Source organism: Nerophis lumbriciformis, linkage group LG29 (genome assembly GCF_033978685.3).
Source record: "Nerophis lumbriciformis linkage group LG29, RoL_Nlum_v2.1, whole genome shotgun sequence".
NCBI lineage: Eukaryota > Metazoa > Chordata > Actinopteri > Syngnathiformes > Syngnathidae > Nerophis > Nerophis lumbriciformis.
In genome coordinates this window covers 14,613,120-14,636,777 of record NC_084576.2, presented here as the reverse complement: position 1 = coordinate 14,636,777, position 23,658 = coordinate 14,613,120, and the positions used below count along the sequence as shown (strand labels likewise).

Here is a 23,658-nt window from a genome sequence, read left to right as displayed (position 1 = left end):
GCCGAGTACACACATTCTCCTTTTTCACTCTGTCTCCAAGCTGGTACTTCCAGACACTATTAAACTTAGGAAAATAATATAGGGCAGCACGGTGATACAGGGGTTAGTGAATGTGCCTCACAATACGTAGGTCCTGAGTAGTCCTGAGTTCAATCTCGGGCTCGGGATCTTTCTGTGTGGAGTTTGCATGTTCTCCCCGTGACTGCGTGGGTTCCCTCCGGGTACTCCGGCTTCCTCCCACCTCCAAAAAAAACATGCACCTGGGGATAGGTTGATTGGCAACACTAAATGTGAGTATGAATGTTGTCTGTCTATCTGTGTTGGCCCTGTGATGAGGTGGCGACTTGTCCAGGGTGTACACCGCCTTCCGCCCGAATGCAGCTGAGATAGGTTCCAGCACCCCCCGCCACCCCAAAAGAGACAAGCGGTAGAAAATGGATGGATGGATGGAAAATAATATATGTGTGTGAGAGTGCACATAGCGAAACAGGGAAAGCTTATGAAGTAAACAAAGGCCAAATCTAAGGCATTCTGTTCTGCTTAAAGGTGTAAAATATTGCTTTACCACGGGCCATCAGTTTAATAGCTCAAATTATGAAAAAGAGGGGACCTAAAATGCAACCTTGAGGAACACCACAAGTCCAACTAAAGGAGGTGAACAAATGAGTACTGACTGCATCTGAAGTAAACAAGCTACAACAACACCTTAGTTACATAAATCACATGACAAAATAAATTGCATCCATCTATCCATTTTCTACCGCTTGTCCCTGTCGGGGTCGCGGGGAGTACTGGAGCCTATCTCAGCTGCATTCGGGCGGAAGGCGGGGTACACCCTGGACAAGTCGCCACCAACGTTCCCTCTAAGGTGCGCGCCTGCGCAATTGCGCACCGCTCACGCGTCCTCTGCGCACAGCAAATTAATGCCGCGCAGAAAATCAAAAATCCCATCTGAACTTTAAACAAAATAAACACATTACAATTTATTCTGTATGATTTTGCAATGCAACTCTGTGAGTGACAGGTGACAACAAGAGTGGCCCCAATGAATAAAACAATCTTTGTCAACACAGTTCAATGATCGTCTGTCGAGACACTTTACGGACAGGAATTCCATCAATCGCTTTATTGAGCAAAACTGTTGGTAACCACACCAAAAACATGAGTAAAAAAAACTTTTATCTATAAAAACTGGTAATTTTCTGCCATACAAACCAGGCTTAAACCAACTTTGTCATCCGTCGTTTCAACAGAAGCCGCTCGCTCTGTCTCACCTGCACCAACACACGCACTCATGGCACTTAGCCAGTGCTGCGTTTATGGCTTACTTGCCAACCTTGAGACCTCCAATTTCGGGAGGGGGGGGGGGGGGGGGGGGTGGGGGGGGTGGGGGGGGGCGTGGTCGGGTGTGGTTGGGGGCGTGGTTAAGAGGGGAGGAATATATTGACAGCTAGAATTCACCAAGTCAAGTATTTCATACATATATATATATATATATATATATATATATATATATATATATATATATATATATATATATCTACATCCTGAAAATATGCAAACAAAACTGTGTTTAGATAATTGATACTTCAAACTTGCATAAATAAATATTAAGGAATATAACATAACTTAGCTTCTGAGAGTTTACAAATGTAATGAATAAAATGCTAAAGTTGTTGATAAACAAGCAATTATTTTAATAATTAAATATGGTCATTTTAAATGCATTATTATGATAATTTAAAATCAATTATTGCAAATATGTTTATTTTAATGTGTAATTCTATGGCTGGATGTAATAAGGAGTCACGAAAAAATACAAATAAAAATACAATTAATTTTGATATTTTTAGCAAAATATAGTAAAAATGTATTTCGTTTTTTTTTTTTTAAATTAATAAATATATCTATTTTTAGGTAAGATAAACATAATAATACAATTTATCTCTAGTCTGGATGATTTAGTTCTTGTCACCCTGTTGTCCTCCCGTCATGAAAAAAGGCTGTCCTCACTCAGGTCCGCATGGAGCTGGAGGGGGCGTGGCTTCCAGCTCCGGCTGAAAATCAGGAGATTTTCGGGAGAATATTTGTCCCGGGAGGTTTTCGGGAGAGGCGCTGAATTTCGGGAGTCTCCCGGAAAATTCGGGAGGGTTGGCAAGTATGGTGTGTGAGAGTGCACATAGCGAAACAGGGAAAGCTTATGAAGTAAACAAAAGCCAAATCTTAGGCATTCTATTTTGCTTAAAGGTGTAAAATATTGCTTTACCACGGGCCATCAGTTGAATAGCTCAAATGATGAAAAAGAGGGGACCTAAAATGGAACCTTGAGGAACACCACAAGTCCAACTAAAGGAGGTGAACAAATGAGTACTGACTGCATCTGAAGTAAACAAGCTACAACAACACCTTAGTTACATAAATCACATGACAAAATAAATTGCATCCATCTATCCATTTTCTACCGCTTGTCCCTGTCGGGGTCGCGGGGGGTACTGGAGCCTATCTCAGCTGCATTCGGGCGGAAGGCGGCGTACACCCTGGACAAGTCGCCACCAACGTTCCCTCTAAGGTGCGCGCCTGCGCAATTGCGCACCGCTCACGCGTCCTCTGCGCACAGCAAATTAATGCCGCGCAGAAAATCAAAAATCCCATCTGAACTTTAAACAAAATAAACACATTACAATTTATTCTGTATGATTTTGCAATGCAACTCTGTGAGTGACAGGTGACAACAAGAGTGGCCCTAATGAATAAAACAATCTTTGTCAACACAGTTCAATGATCGTCTGTCGAGACACTTTACGGACAGGAATTCCATCAATCGCTTTATTGAGCAAAACTGTTTATAACCACACCAAAAACATGAGTAAAAAAAACTTTTATCTATAAAAACTGGTAATTTTCTGCCATACAAACCAGGCTTAAACCAACTTTGTCATCCGTCGTTTCAACAGAAGCCGCTCGCTCTGTCTCACCTGCACCAACACACGCACTCATGGCACTTAGCCAGTGCTGCGTTTATGGCTTACTTGCCAACCTTGAGACCTCCAATTTCGGGAGGTGGGGGGTGGGGGCGTGGTCGGGGGTGGGGCGGGGTGTGGTTGGGGGCGTGGTTAAGAGGGGAGGAATATATTGACAGCTAGAATTCACCAAGTCAAGTATTTCATACATATATATATATATATATATATATATATATAGATATCTACATCCTGAAAATATGCAAACAAAACTGTGTTTAGATAATTGATACTTCAAACTTGCATAAATAAATATTAAGGAATATAACATAACTTAGCTTCTGAGAGTTTAAAAATGTAATGAATAAAATGCTAAAGTTGTTGATAAACAAGCAATTATTTTAATAATTAAATATGGTCATTTTAAATGAATTATTATGATAATTTAAAATCAATTATTTCAAATATGTTTATTTTAATGTGTAATTCTATGGCTGGATGTAATAAGGAGTCACGAAAAAATACAAATAAAAATACAATTAATTTTGATATTTTTAGCAAAATATAGTAAAAATGTATTTAGTTTTTTTTTTTTTTAAATGAATAAATATATCTATTTTTAGGTAAGATAAACATAATAATACAATTTATCTCTAGTCTGGATGATTTAGTTCTTGTCACCCTGTTGTCCTCCCGTCATGAAAAAGGGCTGTCCTCACTCAGGTCCGCATGGAGCTGGAGGGGGCGTGGCTTCCAGCTCCGGCTGAAAATCGGGAGATTTTCGGGAGAATATTTGTCCCGGGAGGTTTTCGGGAGAGGCGCTGAATTTCGGGAGTCTCCCGGAAAATTCGGGAGGGTTGGCAAGTATGGTGTGTGAGAGTGCACATAGCGAAACAGGGAAAGCTTATGAAGTAAACAAAGGCCAAATCTTAGGCATTCTATTTTGCTTAAAGGTGTAAAATATTGCTTTACCACGGGCCATCAGTTGAATAGCTCAAATGATGAAAAAGAGGGGACCTAAAATGGAACCTTGAGGAACACCACAAGTCCAACTAAAGGAGGTGAACAAATGAGTACTGACTGCATCTGAAGTAAACAAGCTACAACAACACCTTAGTTATACATAAATCACATGACAAAATAAATTGCATCCATCTATCCATTTTCTACCGCTTGTCCCTGTTGGGGTCGCGGGGGGCGCTGGAGCCTATCTCAGCTGCATTCGGGCGGAAGGCGGGGTACACCCTGGACAAGTCGCCACCAACGTTCCCTCTAAGGTGCGCGCCTGCGCAATTGCGCACCGCTCACGCGTCCTCTGCGCACAGCAAATTAATGCCGCGCAGAAAATCAAAAATCCCATCTGAACTTTAAACAAAATAAACACATTACAATTTATTCTGTATGATTTTGCAATGCAACTCTGTGAGTGACAGGTGACAACAAGAGTGGCCCCAATGAATAAAACAATCTTTGTCAACACAGTTCAATGATCGTCTGTCGAGACACTTTACGGACAGGAATTCCATCAATCGCTTTATTAAGCAAAACTGTTTGTAACCACACCAAAAACATGAGTAAAAAAAACTTTTATCTATAAAAACTGGTAATTTTCTGCCATACAAACCAGGCTTAAACCAACTTTGTCATCCGTCATTTCAACAGAAGCCGCTCGCTCTGTCTCACCTGCACCAACACACGCACTCATGGCACTTAGCCAGTGCTGCGTTTATGGCTTACTTGCCAACCTTGAGACCTCCAATTTCGGGAGGTGGGCGGTGGGGGCGTGGTCGGGGGTGGGGCAGGGCGTGGTTGAGGGCGTGGTTAAGAGGGGAGGAGTATATTGACAGCTAGAATTCACCAAGTCAAGTATTTCATACACACACACATATATATATATATATATATATATATATATATATATATATATATATATATATATATATATATATATATATATATATATATATATATCCTGAAAATATGCAAACAAAACTGTGTTTAGATAATTGATACTTCAAACTTGCATAAATAAATATGAAGGAATATAACATAACTTGGCTTCTGAGAGCTTCAAAATGTAATGAATAAAATGCTAAAGTTGTTGATAAACACGCAATTATTTTAATAATTAAATATGGTCATATTAAATGAATTATTATGATAATTTAAAATTAATTATTTCAAATATGTTTATTTTAATGTATAATTCTAATGGCTGGATGTAATAAGGAGTCAGAAAAAATATAATAAAAATACAATTAATTTTGATGTTTTTAGCAAAATATAGTAAAAATGTATTTAGTTTTTTTTTTTTTTTAATTAATAAATATATTTATTTGTAGGTAAGATAGACATAATAATACAATTTATCTCTAGTCTGGATGATTTATTTCTTGTCACCCAGTTGTCCTCCCGTCGTGAAAAAAGGCTGTCCTCACTCAGGTTCGCATGGAGCTGGAGGGGACGTGGCCTCCAGCTCTGGCTGAAAATTGGGAGATTTTCGGGAGAATATTTGTCCCGGGAGGTTTTCGGGAGAGGCACTGGATTTCGGGAGTCTCCCGGAAAATTCGGGAGGGTTGGCAAGTATGGTTTATGGCCACACAAAAAGTCGGACAACCCCAACGCCACACAATATGTAAATGCCAGGTTGTAACACTCTGACTCCTCAATCAGATGTGTGCTTATTTTACTGCTATTTATTAAGAATGTTAATCTAAGGATATTATTCATGAAATATTGTCACTAGATTTCATAAATGCTAATAAAAATATGTATTTTACAAACAGAAAGTTACAGGAACAAAATGTAATCTCTGAAAGGGGTAACATTTCTTTTAAAGGCAGGACCCGCAGCCAGACATACAATACTAGCACATAGGTCATGAAAAACATGTTTTTTTGTTATTGTCATTGTAAGAGGGCAAAATCATTTATATCAGAAAATTATTTTAATAAAACATTTAAATTGTTATAATGTCAGGTTTGGGACAGGTGTGACGCTGGTGTGGCCACAGTGTGCACGTCTGATGTTGCTCACATGTGCTCCACTGAATGCTCAGGGAGTTTGTGCGTTTGCTCACAAACATTACAAATTAGAGGGAACATTGGTCGCCACCTCATCACAGGGCCAACACAGATAGACAGACAACATTCACACTCACACACTAGGGCCAATTTAGTGTTGCCAATCAATCTATCCCCAGGTGCATGTCTTAATAAATTGTAATTGCCAAAAAGGAGAGGACTCAGAGTAGTCCCCTGAGGAACGCCTCAGTCATGCAAATCACAAGTTTGGACCCCAGTGTTCTTATGTTTGCTAGCAATGTTAAAATGTCAATGCAAGAATCTGCCAATGTGTTTACACAGTTCCAAGTTCATTTTTACCAGTGATTCTCAAACTGTGGTACGTGTACAGCTTGTGGTATGCGGGCTCCCTGTCGTGGTACGCCAAAGAAACACTTGATGAAAGCATAGTGTCTTATTTTCCCGTATTGAAACACAGTGTTACTGTTCAAACTGTGTGTGATGTTACAGTGGCCAAAAATATTAAATATACTCTGCCTGGCTTTTAATGAATACTTAGGCCTTGTTATGCTCCACAGTGTTATTTTCTAAGACACCTAGTGGTGGAAATCAGTTTTGCAGTTTGTGTTCTAATTTGACCCTCCTGTCTTGCCGTAGCCAGCTTAGTGTGGGTGTGTTTCAGAGAGCAGTAGAGAACAGTTGAGAGCAGATGTCAAACAAACAGGACGTACTGCAGGCTTTAAGCTTTCTTTTCGACTTTGAAAACTTTGAAGGTCTAAACCTGTAAGTTTATGCGAATTAGTGATGGGTTGATGAGGCGTCATGAAGCGTTTTGACACATTGCAAAACTGTATTGATACTGTGTCAATACTGTGTCACTAAATACTGACATCTGCTGGACATTAAAAATCCCTACAGGCTACCTATGGACAGACTCAACTGACACTGATTTTATGACCTAGTACAGGGGTCGGCAACCCAAAATGTTGAAGGAGCCATATTGGACCAAAAATACAAAAACAAATCTGTCTGGAGCCGCAAAAAATTAAAAGCCATATTAGATATAAATTAAATTAAGATGACTTATAGGAAACTAAATGACCTCAAATATACCTACAAATGAGGCATAATGATGCAATATGTACATATAGCTAGCCTAAATAGCATGTTAGCATCGATTAGCTTGCAGTCATGCAGTGACCAAATATGTCTGATTAGCACTCCACACAAGTCAATAACATCAACAAAACTCACCTTTGTGCATTCATGCACAACGTAAAAAGTCTGGTGGACAAAATGAGACAGAAAAAGAAGTGGCATAAAACACGTCCTAGAAAGTCGGAGAAAGTTATACATGTAAACAAACTACGGTGAGTTCAAGGACCGCCAAAATTAGTAGGACAAAACAGTGCTCGCCAAATACTCGAATCAGTGAAGCATGTTTAATATAAACAGTGTGCTTTATAACAATTAGGGAGGTTTGTGTCATGTTTGTCCTCCTACAGAAACCATATTAAAACAAAGAAATATATTTTTTCCCCTCATCTTTTTCCATTTTTCATACATTTCTGAAAAAGCTCCAGAGAGCCACTAGGTCGGCGCTGAAGAGCCGCATGACCTAGTATATACAATAATATAAACCAAGTCCATCCATCCATCCATCTTCTTCCGCTTATCCGAGGTCGGGTTGCGGGGGCAGCAGCCTAAGCAGGGAAGCCCAGACTTTCCTCTCCCCAGCCACTTCGTCCAGCTCTTCCTGGGGGATCCCGAGGCGTTCCCAGGCCAGCCGGGAGACATAGTCTTCCCAACATGTCCTGGGTCTTCCCTGTGGCCTCCTACCGGTTGGACGTGCCCTAAACACCTCCCTAGGGAGGCGTTCGGGTGGCATCCTGACCAGATGCCCGAACCACCTCATCTGGCTCCTCTCGATGTGGAGGAGCAGCGGCTTTACTTTGAGCTCCCCCCGGATGACAGAGCTTCTCACCCTATCTCTAAGGGAGAGCCCCGCCACCCGGCGGAGGAAACTCATTTCGGTCGCTTGTACCCGTGATCTTGTCCTTTCGGTCATAACCCAAAGCTCATGACCATAGGTGAGGATGGGAACGTAGATCGACCGGTAAATTGAGAGCTTTGCCTTCCGGCTCAGCTCCTTCTTCACCACAACGGATCGATACAGCGTCCGCATTACTGAAGATGCCGCACTCACGATCCACTCTTCCCCCACTCGTGAACAAGACTCCTAGGTACTTGAACTCCTCCACTTGGGGCAGGGTCTCCTCCCCAACCCGGAGATGGCACTCCACCCTTTTCCGGGCGAGAACCATGGACTCGGACTTGGAGGTGCTGATTCTCATCCCAGTCGCTTCACACTCAGCTGCGAACCGATCCAGTGAGAGCTGAAGATCCTGGCCAGATGAAGCCATCAGGACCACATCATCCGCAAAAAGCAGAGACCTAATCCTGCAGCCACCAAACCGGATCCCCTCAACGCCTTGACTGCGCCTAGAAATTCTGTCCATAAAAGTTATGAACAGAATCGGTGACAAAGGGCAGCCTTGGCGGAGTCCAACCCTCACTGGAAACGTGTCCGACCTACTGCCGGCAATGCGGACCAAGCTCTGACACTGATCGTACAGGGAGCGTACAGCCACAATCAGACAGTCCGATACCCCATACTCTCTGAGCACTCCCCATAGGACCTCCCGAGGGACACGGTCGAATGCCTCTCCAAGTCCACAAAGCACATGTAGACTGGTTGGGCAAACTCCCATGCACCCTCAAGGACCCTGCCGAGAGTATAGAGCTGGTCCACAGTTCCACGACCAGGACGAAAACCACACTGTTCCTCCTGAATCCGAGGTCCGACTATCCGGCGTAGCCTCCTCTCCAGTACACCTGAATAGACCTTACCGGGAAGGCTGAGGAGTGTGATCCCACTATAGTTAGAACACACCCTCCCGTTCCCCTTCTTAAAGAGAGGAACCACCACCCCGGTCTGCCAATCCAGAGGTACCGCCCCCGATGTCCACGCGATGCTGCAGAGTCTTGTCAACCAAGACAGCCCCACAGCATCCAGAGCCTTAAGGAACTCCGGGCGGATCTCATCCACCCCCGGGGCCTTGCCACCGAGGAGCTTTTTAACTACCTCAGCAACCTCAGCCCCAGAAATAGGAGAGCCCACCACAGATTCCCCAGGCACTGCTTCCTCATAGGAAGACGTGTTGGTGGGATTGAGGAGGTCTTCGAAGTATTCCCTCCACCGATCCACAACATCCGCAGTCGAGGTCAGCAGAACACCATCCGCACCATACACGGTGTTGACAGTGCACTGCTTCCCCTTCCTGAGGCGGCGGATGGTGGCCCAGAATCGCTTCGAAGCCGTCCGGAAGTCGTTTTCCATGGCTTCCCCGAACTCCTCCCATGTCCGAGTTTTTGCCTTTGCGACCGCTGAAGCCGCACACCGCTTGGCCTGTCGGTACCTGTCCGCTGCCTCCGGAGTCCCATGAGCCAAAAGAACCCGATAGGACTCCTTCTTCAGCTTGACGGCATCCCTCACCGCCGGTGTCCACCAACGGGTTCTAGGATTACCGCCATGACAAGCACCAACTACCTTGCGGCCACAGCTCCAATCAGCCGCCTCGACAATAGAGGCGCGGAACATGGTCCATTCGGACTCAATGTCCAGCACCTCTCTCGTGACATAAACCAAGTCATTGTATTTAATTTAGGATTATTTCATATCTTCATTTAAATAAAAATATATTTTTATCTTTTTAGTTACAGTCAATAAATAATGTGAACGTGGTGAGATAGGCTCCAGTGACCCCGAAGGGAATAAGCTGTAGAAAATGGATGGATGGATGTTTCATAACATGGAAATCTAAGAGACCGTGTTGTGAATGAGGATGCTTGTGGACTGAGAATTTTTTTTATTTTTTTTACACGTTTTTATTTTTTTTTAAAAACAGTTTTTCCAACTTATTCAATTTTAGACGATTTCTCTTCTTAGTTGTTATTTCTCCGGCTGTAGAAAAAACCCGCTCACAGGGCACAGAGGAGGCGTCAGTGCGACACAGTTTGCGTATCGGTCACGTGACCGAAAAAGCACATGGTCGGTCACGTGACTTTCTAAAAGCGGTACGCGCACCGACACAGGGTTTTGCTCTATGAGCTCCACGCATGCGCCGATGCATCGGTGTTGCCGGACCCATCACTAATGCGAATGTAACATGCATATGTATATTGTGACACATTATTTGTGCATTTTCAGTTTAAGACTGCTTTAGTAAGATATTTGTGCCCATTGTTGAAAGCTATTTACTGGCAGCATTTTGTTGGTTTTGGATGCTATGTATGCTATGTAGGGACGGCATGGCGCAGTGGGAGAGTGGCCGTGCGCAACCCGAGGGTCCCTGGTTCAATCCCCACCTAGTACCAACCTCGTCATGTCCGTTGTGTCCTGAGCAAGACACTTCACCCTTGCTCCTGATGGGTGCTGGTTAGCGCCTTGCATGGCAGCTCCCTCCATCAGTGTGTGAATGTGTGTGTGAATGGGTAAATGTGGAAGTAGTGTCAAAGCGCTTTGAGTACCTTGAAGGTAGAAAAGCGCTATACAAGTACAACCCATTTATCATTAATTTATCATTTATCTATGTTGTATATAGATGTATGCTGAATGTAAAATGTTTGTTTGTGTTTTTGTTCACAGTTTTACTAAATATACGATTGATCCTTCACGAAAAAGACCTAAACTACACTACAGACGCTTGGGACTCTTTTTTCATCAAGGATTATATCATGTTAGCTATCTGCTAAGCTAACTAACAAAAAGCAAGAGCAGAGTAGGTCTACTACACTACTGTATATTAATGTTGGTCACTATGGTGGCACTTGGAGGGACAAGTTTTTTCTGAAATGGTACTTGAAAAAAGTTGAAGAACCACTGCTCTATACAACAGGAGCACTCTACTGATTTTAGCAATTTTTTGCGGGAAAAACGTTTGTCCCCTAGGTTTTGAACTGAACTAAACCCCAGGCTGCCAGTTGAATAGCCCTGCCCTAAAAGTCCAAATGATGTGAGTGTATTAACATATTATCACATCTCCGACTTAATTGTGCATTTCCTCCCTCCAGCTTCACTCTCTGGCCCAGTCGATAGATGAAGCCCTCCGTGGTTGGAGCATGTCAGAAGGTGGCGAAGGCAAAGGCCTCCTCATGGACCCCAGTGCCCTTAGAGCAGCTGCTGAGAGCGCCTGCCTGCCCCGCAGCGCCAGCTCTCTTCTCATGGCCTTCAGGGACGTGACGGTGCACATTGACAGCAATAGCTCCTACACCATCTCCTCCGCCACCACCACCACAACCACCGCCTCGCTAGGCAACGCAGCCCAGGCGGGCAGCAGAAAGACCTCCTTGAGCGGGATGGGCGGGATAGGGTTCGGAGGAGGGGACGGGTTTTCAGCGGAAGGGATGGAGCCGGAGTTTCCTGCACCTCCCCCCAGTGAGGAGCTGGAAATGGTGGATCCTGGATCAAGGAGGGGGTCTGCCGTGCCCCTCCCAGGGGTCGGGGGATTTCTAGAGGGGGATAACCTCCTAGGCAGAGTGGGGTCCACCTCCACATCTACCTCCACGTCCACCACCATTGCCACCTCCACCCTGTCCAACCAGCAGCCTGCCCAGATTTACACCCAGTACCAGCAGTACCACTACACGCACCCCCAGCAGGTGGCAGCGGGCACCAGTCCTGACGCCCTTCAGGCTCTGGTGGTCTCCTTGCCCAGGGACCGTTGCCAGGATCCAGCTTCCTGCCGGTCTCCCACCTTCTCCACAGACACACACCGCAAACGGCTCTATCGTATTGGACTCAACCTCTTCAATGTGTGAGTGCAAGCACAACAAAACGCACACAAACACGATATTAGGATACAAGTTGGAATTTTACTCAATAACAGTCGCAGTTTTACAAGAAAAGCTTAACATTGGAGATGTCCGATAATATCGGCCTGCCGATATTATCGGCCTGCCGATATTATCGGCCAATAAATGCGTTAAAATGTAATATCGGAAATTATCGGTATCGTTTTTTTTTTTTTTTTGTTTTTAATTAAATCAACATAAAAAAACACAAGATACACTTACAATTAGTGCACCAACCTAAAAAACCTTCCTCCCCCATTTACACTCATTCACACAAAAGGGTTGTTTCTTTCTGTTATTAATATTCTGGTTCCTACATTATATATCAATATATATCAATACAGTCTGCAAGGGATACAGTCCGTAAGCACACATGATTGTGTGTGCTGCTGGTCCACTAACAGTTAATTTTACACATTTTCATTAATTACTAGTTTCAATGTAACTGTTTTTATATTGTTTTACTTTCTTTTTTATTCAAGAAAATGTTTTTAATTTATTTATCTTATTTTATTTTATACATTTTTTTTTAAAGTACCTTATCTTCACCATACCTGGTTGTCCAAATTAGGCATAATAATGTGTTAATTCCACGACTTTATATATCGGTTGATATCGGTATCGGTTGATATCGGTATCGGTAATTAAAGAGTTGGACAATATCGGAATATCGGATATCGGCAAAAAGCCATTATCGGACATCCCTACTTAACATGTTGGCAATTTTATGAAAAGAGTTGTAATTTTGCTCGACAAAAGTCACAATTTTTTTTTTATAAGAAAACGTAAAAATGTTGGCAATATTATAATAATAATCTGAATTTTACTCTGCAAAATTATGACAAAAGTCATAATTTTACTCCAAAAATGTCACTGTTTTACAAGAACAACAAAAAAAATTGGCAATATTGTGATAAAAGTCCGAATTTTACATGACAAATGTCACCATTTTGCATTAAAAAGTAATACTTTTACATAAAAAAGTTATAATTTTACGAGAAAATATTGCAATGTTACAGAAACAGAAAGAATATGAGAAATTGTTCCCAATTTTATAAGAAAGAAGTCGACACATTGTGAGAAAAATACTGCTTTTAGGTTTTTTTTTGTTTTTTTTGAATGGTTTGTTTGTAATTGGTTTTTAATCTTCATTATTTACTTCAAGTTATGACAGTATGTCTCTATATACATATTTATTTTATTTTTTAAACACATTTTGGCCAAAGGGGGCACATTTCAATTTCTTACACACACTTGTTATTACATATATTGGCCAGAGGACGAGCACTTCAAAAAATTTTACACACATTTGTTATTTCATGTGTTGACCAGAGGGGGAGCACTTTTAAAACCGACACACAGTCAATTTGAAAACTCCCTCCTTATTGGGCCTCCCCTAATTTTGATAGATTTCACCACCAGGGGTGCAAATGAGACATTCTCTATTAGATGCAATTGTTTTCCGTATTGGGACCATGATTTTGGTCGTAACTTGTTTACCGGTCCTCATATGGAAGGTACTTTTCCTTGTTGATGTCTCAAGAAGGGTAGAAATACAAGAACACACGCACACACACACACACACACACACACACACACACACACACACACACACACACACACACACACACACACTTTAGAGATGTAAAAGAGAGCAAGGAGGGCATGAACAAAGTGAAAGAAGCCATAAATAGAACGCACGCCTGGCCTGCACTTATTATTATGACGATTAGTTATTACGAATTAAAGTTGATTAAGTCGCATGCATCGCTGACAGCGGCTCTGACCCCGGCGTCCACAGCTAACAGCTTTTGTGCATGAATGCACTCGCCTTTTCTTTTCTTTATTTCATAAGCTCGTCTTTCTTCTCTCACACACACACACACACACACACACACACACACACACACACACACACACACACACACACACACACACACACACACACACACGCACACACACTCAGCACCTTCTTAAGTATTTTCATTCTCTCCACTTTACAATATTTTCCCCTCATAAAAAGTTATTACACTGCTTATGAAGTAGATGAAAAATGTTAAACCCTTTTTGTAAAGTGATATATTTACACCTGAGGACACAATTATTAGACCCCGAGGAACTTTTGAACATTTCTCAACAATTCTGCCCAGTATTTGCAATATTCAGAACATTCTTGATAGTAAAGCATTCTTCAATGAATCTTTTAAGATGTTTTTATGCAAGATTTTGAGAAAACTTACCCGATCGAAAATATTAACCTTCTTCTAAGTTTGAGCTTTAAAAACACACCTGAGCGTTCAAATAGGTTTGGAGCACATCTGCGCAGGTAATTAACACTATAAAATAGGGATGTATCTCACGGTACACGGTACAATATAATCACAATATTAAAGTACCAGTAGAGTGAAAAAACAAGTTTCCTCTATATTGAAGCTATTATTATATACAGTACAGGCCAAACGTTTGGACACACCTTCTGATTCAATGCGTTTTCTTTATTTTCATGACTATTTCCATTGTAGATTGTCACCGAAGGCATCAAAACTATGAATGAACACATGTGGAGTTAAGTTACAGATAAAGTACCAATGATTGTCACACACACACTAGGTGTGGCTAAATTATTCTCTGCATTTGACCCATCACCCTTGATCACCCCCTGGGAGGTGAGGGGAGCAGTGAGCAGCAGCGTTATGTACTTAACAAAAAAAGGTGAAATAACTGAAAACATGTTTTATATTCTAGTTTTTTCAAAATAGCCACCCTTTCCTCTGATTACTGCTTTGCACACTCTTGGCATTCTCTCGGTGAGCTTCAAGAGGTAGTCACCTGAAATGGTTTTCACTTCACAGGTGTGCTTGAAGTTTTGTTTTGTTTAATACAATTCTACCCAAACATTTAATAGAGTCAAATACAAATAAGGCAACAATACAACGATCCAACACTTATTTTTCCTAAGTAATGCTGTAAATCTGTACAGTAGTTATGAGCATGGACATCAATACTATGATTTGTCTGTGTGGCTGGACAGGACAGATAAAAAAAAAAATCAAAATCAAAATTAAAATAAATGTTAGATTTTTTTTGATCGATTATTAATCGTTACAAATAGGAATCACAATTAATTTGAAAATTGATTTTTTTTTTTTACACCCCTAATTCATTTGCAATGAAATTTAGCTAAACATGAATAGCAGTGACGTGCGGTGAGGTTGATGGCTGGTGAGGCGCTGACTTCATCACAGTCAGATTTACAAACATATGAACCCTAAAGAGCAGAGGTGTGGACTCGAGTCACATGACTTGGACTCGAGTCAGACTCGAGTCATGAATTTGATGACTTTAGACTCGACTTGACAAAATGTAAAGAGACTTGCAACTCGACTTAGACTTTAACATCAATGACTTGTGACTTCACTTGGACTTGAGCCTTTTGACTTGACATGACTTGCCACTTTCCCCAAAATCCAAAGCTTAAAAAGTTATTTGGGAGCGCTCCGTATTTTTCATTTTCTTCGTCTGTCTATCAGCGTGTTATTCCTGTCAGCTGGTGTGCTGTCAGTACAACAGCCAATCAAATTAGAACTACGTTGTTTTCATCACACAGCATTCATCCAATCAAATTGCAGGACAACCAATGACCAAGAGTTGTCCAACAACGTGCCAGTGATAAACAATTATGTTAAAGTTGGTTTCGTTCGGGTATAAAAACTACAACTTGGTCAACAAAAAACGAATTGCCGTATGCAAATCACACAGTTCGAATATTACAGATGGAGACTCAACAACTTCCAACTTCGTTCGACATTTGAAGTTGCACAAAGAAGGGTAAGTTTTGAATGTAAGATAACGTTTATTGGCTAAGTAACGTGACTTTTATTTGCTGTGTAGTTAAATCAGTGAGGCTGCAAACTCACTGCTAACGTTATAACCATAGACATCTTATAAGTAGACGCAGCATAGAGCGCTACTGCCTACTGGCGCGGACGAGGCGCGGGGCCGCCATCTTGGAGTGGTAATCCGCTCCACTCAGTGCAATTCATTTGGCAGGAGCAATGAACTGTCAGCGCATTTAATTCATTTTACCTCACTGAATACCACTGATTTTCACGCGCTTTTTTGTCATACGTGTGTAACAGACACATGTTTTGGCGTGTTTTATTATTCATAGTTTGCTTAACAGTAATATAATATTCTTATACGCTATAAGTGACCAGACGTCCGAGATCAAAACTGGGAATATAATCCCAGAGAAGGGGAAAAAAAACGGTAAACTATTTTTAAGTTGAAGAAACAATATGATTAGGTTATATATACATATGCGTGTATCCTACATAAACAATGTATGAATACATTAGATATCTATATATCTTAGGGACCTATAGACTGTATCTCTGTTGCTTCAGCAGCAGAGAGTTTATTCTGTCTTGACACTTTGTATTGATATTTTCTATTACATTCTTCCCTTAAATGATAATGTTTGCAGTGATTGTTTTATATGTATTATTTTATGTAAGTCGCTTTGGATAAAAGCGTCTGCCAAATACTTAAACATATATAAACACCTGAAAGTCTTCATATCAGCTAAAACCACCAATCTGTTTCACTGGATTCAGAATAAAACCAAATTCTGTTTAACCCAACAATGTTAGTATTTGAATATTGTTACTTGAAGACTGATTCCTGGTTACAATTATACTGTTAAGAAAGTATTGTCTTATACTTTGCCTAAAATGAGAATGCATCATAATCAGTAGTGGCTGGTGAATTTTGTTTTAGGTGGGGCTGAAAGTTTGTAAACCAAACCCCTGTAGGGGCGTCATCCTCCCCCAGAAGATTTCTTTGTGATTTTCACATACAAATATTGAAGATCTTTGATCCTTCTCAACTCTGTGGTAATATTATTTTCATAAAATACAACCAATAGTACGTTAATGTTAAATCTTACTTGTGAAAAGTAATCCCCCGATTCCTATTTTCAACAGTCTGCTCATTTGAGCAGGAAAACGCTGAACACCATCTTTGTTTTCTACCTTTCAACTGTCAGTTTAGGCTGCTCGCCGGCTCCTCATCAGCACTTCAAGATGGCGGCCAAATTGCTCACGTCACAGCAACCAATGCTGCATCTACTTATAAGATGTCTATGGTTATAACGTCATTGCAAACACGGCAATCTGTTGCGTCCACTGCAGTTTGCTACCTTATTCATACTTTTTGTCAAGTGATTTTTTTTTAAGCAGGGTTTCATGAGGTACCTATACATAACGTTACGTTAGTCAATGTATCACACACAGTAACGTAACGTTAGTCAATGTATCACACACAGTAACATTACGTTAGTCAATGTATCACACACAGTAACGTAACGTTAGTCAATGTATCACACACAGTAACGTAACGTTAGACGGCAGTCAGCAGCACCGCGTATTTTAGCCACCTACAAAAAGACAAACATAGTCAAATAAAGGTCAGTTAAAATGTATACTATATTAAGAATATGTGTACATATTGCATAGGGTCCTGACATCTAAAAAGTACAACTCTGTTCATTGTTATGTTCATATATTTGTTATGTTTTTCATGTGTACGCACACATAAACACACATACAGTATGAGATGAGATCAATGAGATAAGGTAAGAACAGGATAGAAACTGCTGTGGAACTAGTTACAATGCAATATGCCATGGAAATACAATGTTAACACTTTTGTGCAAATAAGTACAGTTGCACTTGTTTTTTTCAAATGTGTTTATTCTGTAAAGGAATGAGTTACATGTTTAAAATGACTGGTTAATAGTGCTATTTTGAAGTGCAATGTCAGCACTATCTTTTTCCCTGCAATTTGCAACTTGTTTTAATAAATAAATACAGCGTTTTAAAAGCATACACAATCTGTGTAAATATATTAGTCTGTGGTTAAATGACTTGAAAGGACTCGAAACTCAAAATGCAGGACTTGGGACTTGACTTGAGACTTTCCAGTCTTGACTTTGGACTTGACTCGGACTTGCCCTGTCTTGACTCGGGACTTGACTCGAGACTTGAGGGTAAAGACTTGAGACTTACTTGTGACTTGCAAAGCAATGACTTGGTCCCACCTCTGCTAAAGAGTATCGTATTCACCATTTGATTGGCAGCAGTTAACGGGTTATGTTTAAAAGCTCATACCAGCATTCTTCCCTGCTTGGCACTCAGCATCAAGGGTTGGAATTGGGGGTTAAATCACCAAAAATGATTCCCGGGCGTGGCGCCGCTGCTGCCCACTGCTCCCCTCACCTCCCAGGGGGTGAACAAGGGGATGGGTCAAATGCAGAGGACAAATTTCACCACACCTAGTGTGTGTGTGACAATCATTGGTACTTTAACTTAACTTTAACTTTACACATACAAACTGTAGCACACAAAAAAGCACATTTAATAAAAAACCGTTATTATGGTCTTACCTTTACTTATAAATGCGCCGCTGTTGTGCTGGATTAATGAACCCCCTGATGGGAGTGTTATATCAACTAAAGCCCTCACTTCAACTTTCCACGTGCAAGATTGAATCTATTTAAAAAAGTGTAACCAAGGGTTTATAAATGTCGCCTATACTGTATGAAACTACAAAATAACAAACACAGAGGCTCCAGTTTACACGAGGACCACTTTATTTACCTTCTTTCAAAAACTTCCGCTCCACTCCAACGTGTCAAAATTCCGCTCTTAGCGCCTTCAAAATAAGAGCTCAAGGCATATACTGTATAACAGCGCATAACAGGAACTTAACATCACAAAGAGGAAAGCCCATAAAAATAGGTTACAAAAGTTATTTAATAAGAAGCCAAAAAGTGCAAAAACAATAATGTTCGTGTTGGAGGAGTTGTGAATTAGGTACACCTGCAGTCTGCAGGTGTACCTAATGTTGTGGCCCTGCAGTCATTCACAACTCCTCCAACACGAACATTATTGTTTTTGCACTTTTTGGCTTCCGTATGAAATAGCTTTTTTAAATAGATTCAATCTTGCACGTGGAAAGTTTAAGTGTGGGCTTTAGTTGATATAACACTCCCGTCAGGGGTTGCCGTGCATTCTACGGCGGGGGTGCAGGAGGCGAGCCTCAGCCAGTGCGTCTTTTGCAGCCGTTTTATGATCGCTCAGCACAAGAAATACGTTACACACATACAGTTGTTGACAAAATACACTGTACATTATATACCTCAGCTAACTAAACTATGGAAATGTATAATATATTCATATAGCAATACGGTCTCACTGCACAGCAGACCAGCAGTTAGCCGAGTCCGGAATCCATGTTGAGGCACTGAGTGACGTGCCTCAACTGGCTGCTGTTCACCGCACCGTCTCTTCTCAGTATTTGAAAGGCAAATGTGAAAATTCAGCGATTTTGAATAAAAATAATCTAAAACTGGTGAAGTTAAATGGAAAATAACTTTATAGTATAATCACTGGATACATTTAACAATTTAATATATATTTTTTTCTTTTTAAATTTTTTTTCTTTCCATGATGGCAGGTGAGGCCCCACCTCACCTGCCTCTAGTGACTGCACGTCACTGATTAATAGTATATGAATGATTATATATATGAATATGGATAGTATATGTAAACAGATATCGATATATATGTCAAAATGCCAAATATCAGCGCCAATAATCGGTAGATCCCTAATCTTTAAGGGGAACTGTAATTTTTTAACATGTAATATTTACATATTTTCTTCATTTTAAGCATACGGCATACTTGCCAACCTTGAGACCTCAGATTTCGGGGGGTGGGGGGTGGGGGCGTGGTCGGGGTGGGGCGGGGCGTGGTTGGGGGCGTGGTTAAGAGGGGAGGAGTATATTGACAGCTAGAATTCACCAAGTCAAGTATTTCATACATATATATATATATTTATATATATATATATATATATATATATATATATATATATACTGAAAATATGCAAACAAAACTGTGTTTAGATAATTGATACTTCAAACTTGCATAAATAAATATTAAGGAATATAACATTGCTTGGCTTCTGAGAGTTTCAAAATGTAATGAATAAAATGCTAAAGTTGTTGATAAACAAGCAATTATTTTAATAATTAAATATGGTCATTTTAAATTAATTATTATGATAATTTAAAATCAAGTATTTCAAATATGTTTATTTTAATGTATAATTCTATGGCTGGATGTAATAAGGAGTCACAAAAAAATACAAATAAAAATACAATTAATTTTGATGTTTTTAGCAAAAATATAGTAAACATTTATTTTGTTTTTTTGTTTTTTTTTATTAATAAATATATTTATTTTTAGGTAAAATAAACATAATAATACAATTTATCTCTAGTCTGGATGATTTAGTTCTTGTCACCCTGTTGTCCTCCCGTCATGAAAAAAGGCTGTCCTCACTCAGGTCCGCATGGAGCTGGAGGGGGCGTGGCTTCCAGCTCCGGCTGAAAATCGGGAGATTTTCGGGAGAATATTTGTCCCGGGAGGTTTTCGGGAGAGGCGCTGAATTTCGGGAGTCTCCCGGAAAATTCGGGAGGGTTGGCAAGTATGGCATACGGGGGCGTATTAATTTCACAACATTTGCTATTCCTTTCAACAACAAACACTAAGCATCATGCAGCAGTATTGATATGTGCTAAACAAGAAATACAAACTTTGAGCGTAATAAAACAATCACTTACTGTACAATGTCCGCTCTCACTGGGACGCCGACTGATGGGATGTTTATATCTTCCCGTTTAGATGCAAAATGAATCATAAACCTCCCGAAGGTTTAAAAAAAGGGGATGCAAAAAAACAAATTTCCGTGTCTTTCTCGCCATTTCCGAGTCAAAGTTGAATGTCAAAGTTGACCAACTTCTCAGTTTATGGCCACAACCTTCTACTATCTATAATCTATAATTAACCTTTACCAACTCAGGGGCAATGAAGCAGATCACCAGCTCAATATGTCAATATAGCATTTTAAGCTAGTTAGCTCTCTGTAATCACGCGCTTATAAAAACAATATTGACAATATTTTGTTAACATTCGGGCCACAAGATGTAAATGGAGTATTGTTGGTGGTTTTTGGATGTTTTTAAAGGACTTTATGGGCGGAACAGTGTACTCCCATTAGCTGCGTTGTTAGCCACCTCGTACTTGTCGTATTTTAGGACTTAGAATGCATAAAAAAGAAAAAACATTTACAAAATTCCCAAAAAAGTGCAGTTTCCCTTTACGGGGGAAGGATATATACCGCCATTTTTATACCTGCCACCCTTGGGTCGTAACCACAAAAAAAACGTTTCCAACCAAAAAAATAATCGTAACCCCAAAAAAACTATTTAAAACCAACATTTTTAACATTTTATTTTAATCTTATTTTTTTTATTTGAAATCAATTTATCTGGTTATAAATATTTTTTGGGGTTGCAAATCCATTATTTTTGGTGGTAAATCTTTTTTTTTTTTTTTTGGTTATGACTCAGCTTCAGTCTTGTGGGCGGGGGCCCCTTCTGACATCCTCCCATCAGTCTCGGTCTCGGTTGTCTCCCCCCCCAGCGAGACAATAACTGACGACATTCATCAAAGTTGGCCAAGAAATGTTTGAAGGTTAGGGCCCAATTGCTCGGAGGCCAAGCAATTTGGAGGATCTTAGAAAAAAATTCCTTGGAAAAATGCTTTAACATCCCTTTGCAAACTTGTGCCAACTTAATTAAAAACTACCAGAAGACTCCCCCCCACACACACACTTTTCAATCAGAAAGGCTATAGTCCAAGGGTGTCAAACTTGTTTTCATTAAGGGCCACACAACGCAGTTATGGCTTCCCTCGAAGGACCACTTTTAACTTTGTCTATGAATGTATAATTGCGTCATATTTATCATACGTTTTACTCATGGATAACTTGCTTTGTCAAGGTGACATGCAGATATTTAGTTTACGGGTGTCCTGATTCAATATTGATATCGGTCTGATATCAGCAAAAAAAACAAGTATTGAATGTGTCAGGCTTACTACTGACATTTAGGTCATATTTGGGTTATTTTCCTGTGTTTCGGTGTTTTAATTCCTGTCCAATGTTAGTTGTAGTTTCTACTTCCTGTGTTTATAATCACTTCCTGTCCTGGTGCTTTTGTTTTGTCAGTATTTCCTGTTTGGTCTCTGTGTTTTGAAGCACCTTTTTTTTCGGTTCCATGTCCTGTCAGCACACCTGATTCTCATTAATTATTTCTATTGCGTTCCACCTGGGTCTCTCCTTTAGTGCTGGATCATTTTACTTTCTAGACTAATGCTTAGTGTGCTGTTTTTGTTTGGTCCCTGCTTCCTGTGACTATTAAGTTAGTTTTACTTGCATTCCGCCTGCTATGTCTGCATGTTTGGGTTCACGCTCCAGGCAACGTCCACCAGAACCGTGACGGTGAAATGGGCTTTCATTAAAAAAAAAAAAGTCCGATATATATGCCCATACAAGCAGTCCTGCAGCGTGTTTACGGACAGTAAACATCGAAAAGTCCTCCAATAACCACACAAGGTTGGTCTTTTCTTGTATTTTATAGGTAAACATGTTATATAAGCTATAGGCTACTAGGAGCTAGCAGCTACACAACAGCTCCGACCACCACTAAACATTCATTCAGAATCATACACCAGTGGGAGTGGCAGTGGGAGCAAGGTGGGTGAAGTGTCTTGAACCAGGACACAACGGCAGTAACTAGAAGGGCGGAGACTGGATTCGTACTAGGAACCACGCCGCCCCAATAAGTGTCCATAATTGAACGCATGTTGCTGTCTAAAACAGCACATATTGTCAATATAAACAAGAATTTAATTCATTATAGTTGCATACTACTTACATATACAAAGTCTCCAAGGCAGCTGCATTACAAAAGCTACAGTAACAAACGTGTCCGCATTATTCAACTTCCTGTGTCATTAGCTTACCGTATTTTTCGGATTATAAATCGCAGTTTTTTTTCATAGTTTGGCCGGGGGTGCGACTTATACTCAGAAGCGACTTATGTGTGAAATTATTAACACATTACCGTAAAATATCAAATAATATTATTTAGCTCATTCACGTAAGACAGTGGTCCCCAACCACCGGGCCGCGGCCCGGTACTGGTCCGTTGATCAATTGGTACCGGGCCGCACGAGAAATTAAGAAAAAAAAAAAATAATAATAATTTTTTTTTATTTTTTTATTAAATCAACATAAAAAACACAAGATACACTTACAATTAGTGCACCAACCCAAAAAACCTCCCTCCCCCATTTACACTCATTCACACTCATTCGCACAAAAGGGTTGTTTCTTTCTGTTATGAATTTTTTTGGTTCCTACATTATATATCAATATATATCAATACAGTCTGCAGGGATACAGTCCGTAAGCACCCTGGTCTGTGGGACACATTTTCAAGCGTTGACCGGTCCGCAGTTACAAAAAGGACCACTGACGTACGAGACTAGACGTATAAGATTTCATGGGATTTAGAGATTAGGAGTGACAGATTGTTTGGTAAACGTATAGCATGTTCTATATGTTATAGTTATTTGAATGACTCTTACCATAATATGTTACGTTAACATACCAGGCACGTTCTCAGTTGGTTGTTTATGCGTAATCATACTTGCCAACCCTCCCGGATTTTCCAGGAGACTCCTGAAATTCAGCGCCTCTCCCGAAAACCTCCTGGGACAAATTTTCTCCCGAAAATCTCCCGAAATTCAGGCGGACCTGAGTGACGTGTCGACAGCCTTTCTTCACGT

At 40.5% G+C, this 23,658-nt stretch overlaps 1 protein-coding gene across 2 annotated transcripts in view; it reads left to right on the top strand.

Moving 5' to 3' along the window:
- The window catches only part of iqsec3b (IQ motif and Sec7 domain ArfGEF 3b), a 157,923-nt gene that overhangs the window by 56,952 nt on the left and 77,313 nt on the right, over window positions 1-23,658 (top strand). For both annotated transcript variants that reach the window (XM_061925013.2, XM_061925014.2), the window contains exon 5: window positions 11,117-11,859. In XM_061925013.2, coding sequence (XP_061780997.2) covers window positions 11,117-11,859 — 743 coding nt within the window. The remainder of the gene's footprint in view (window positions 1-11,116; window positions 11,860-23,658) is intronic.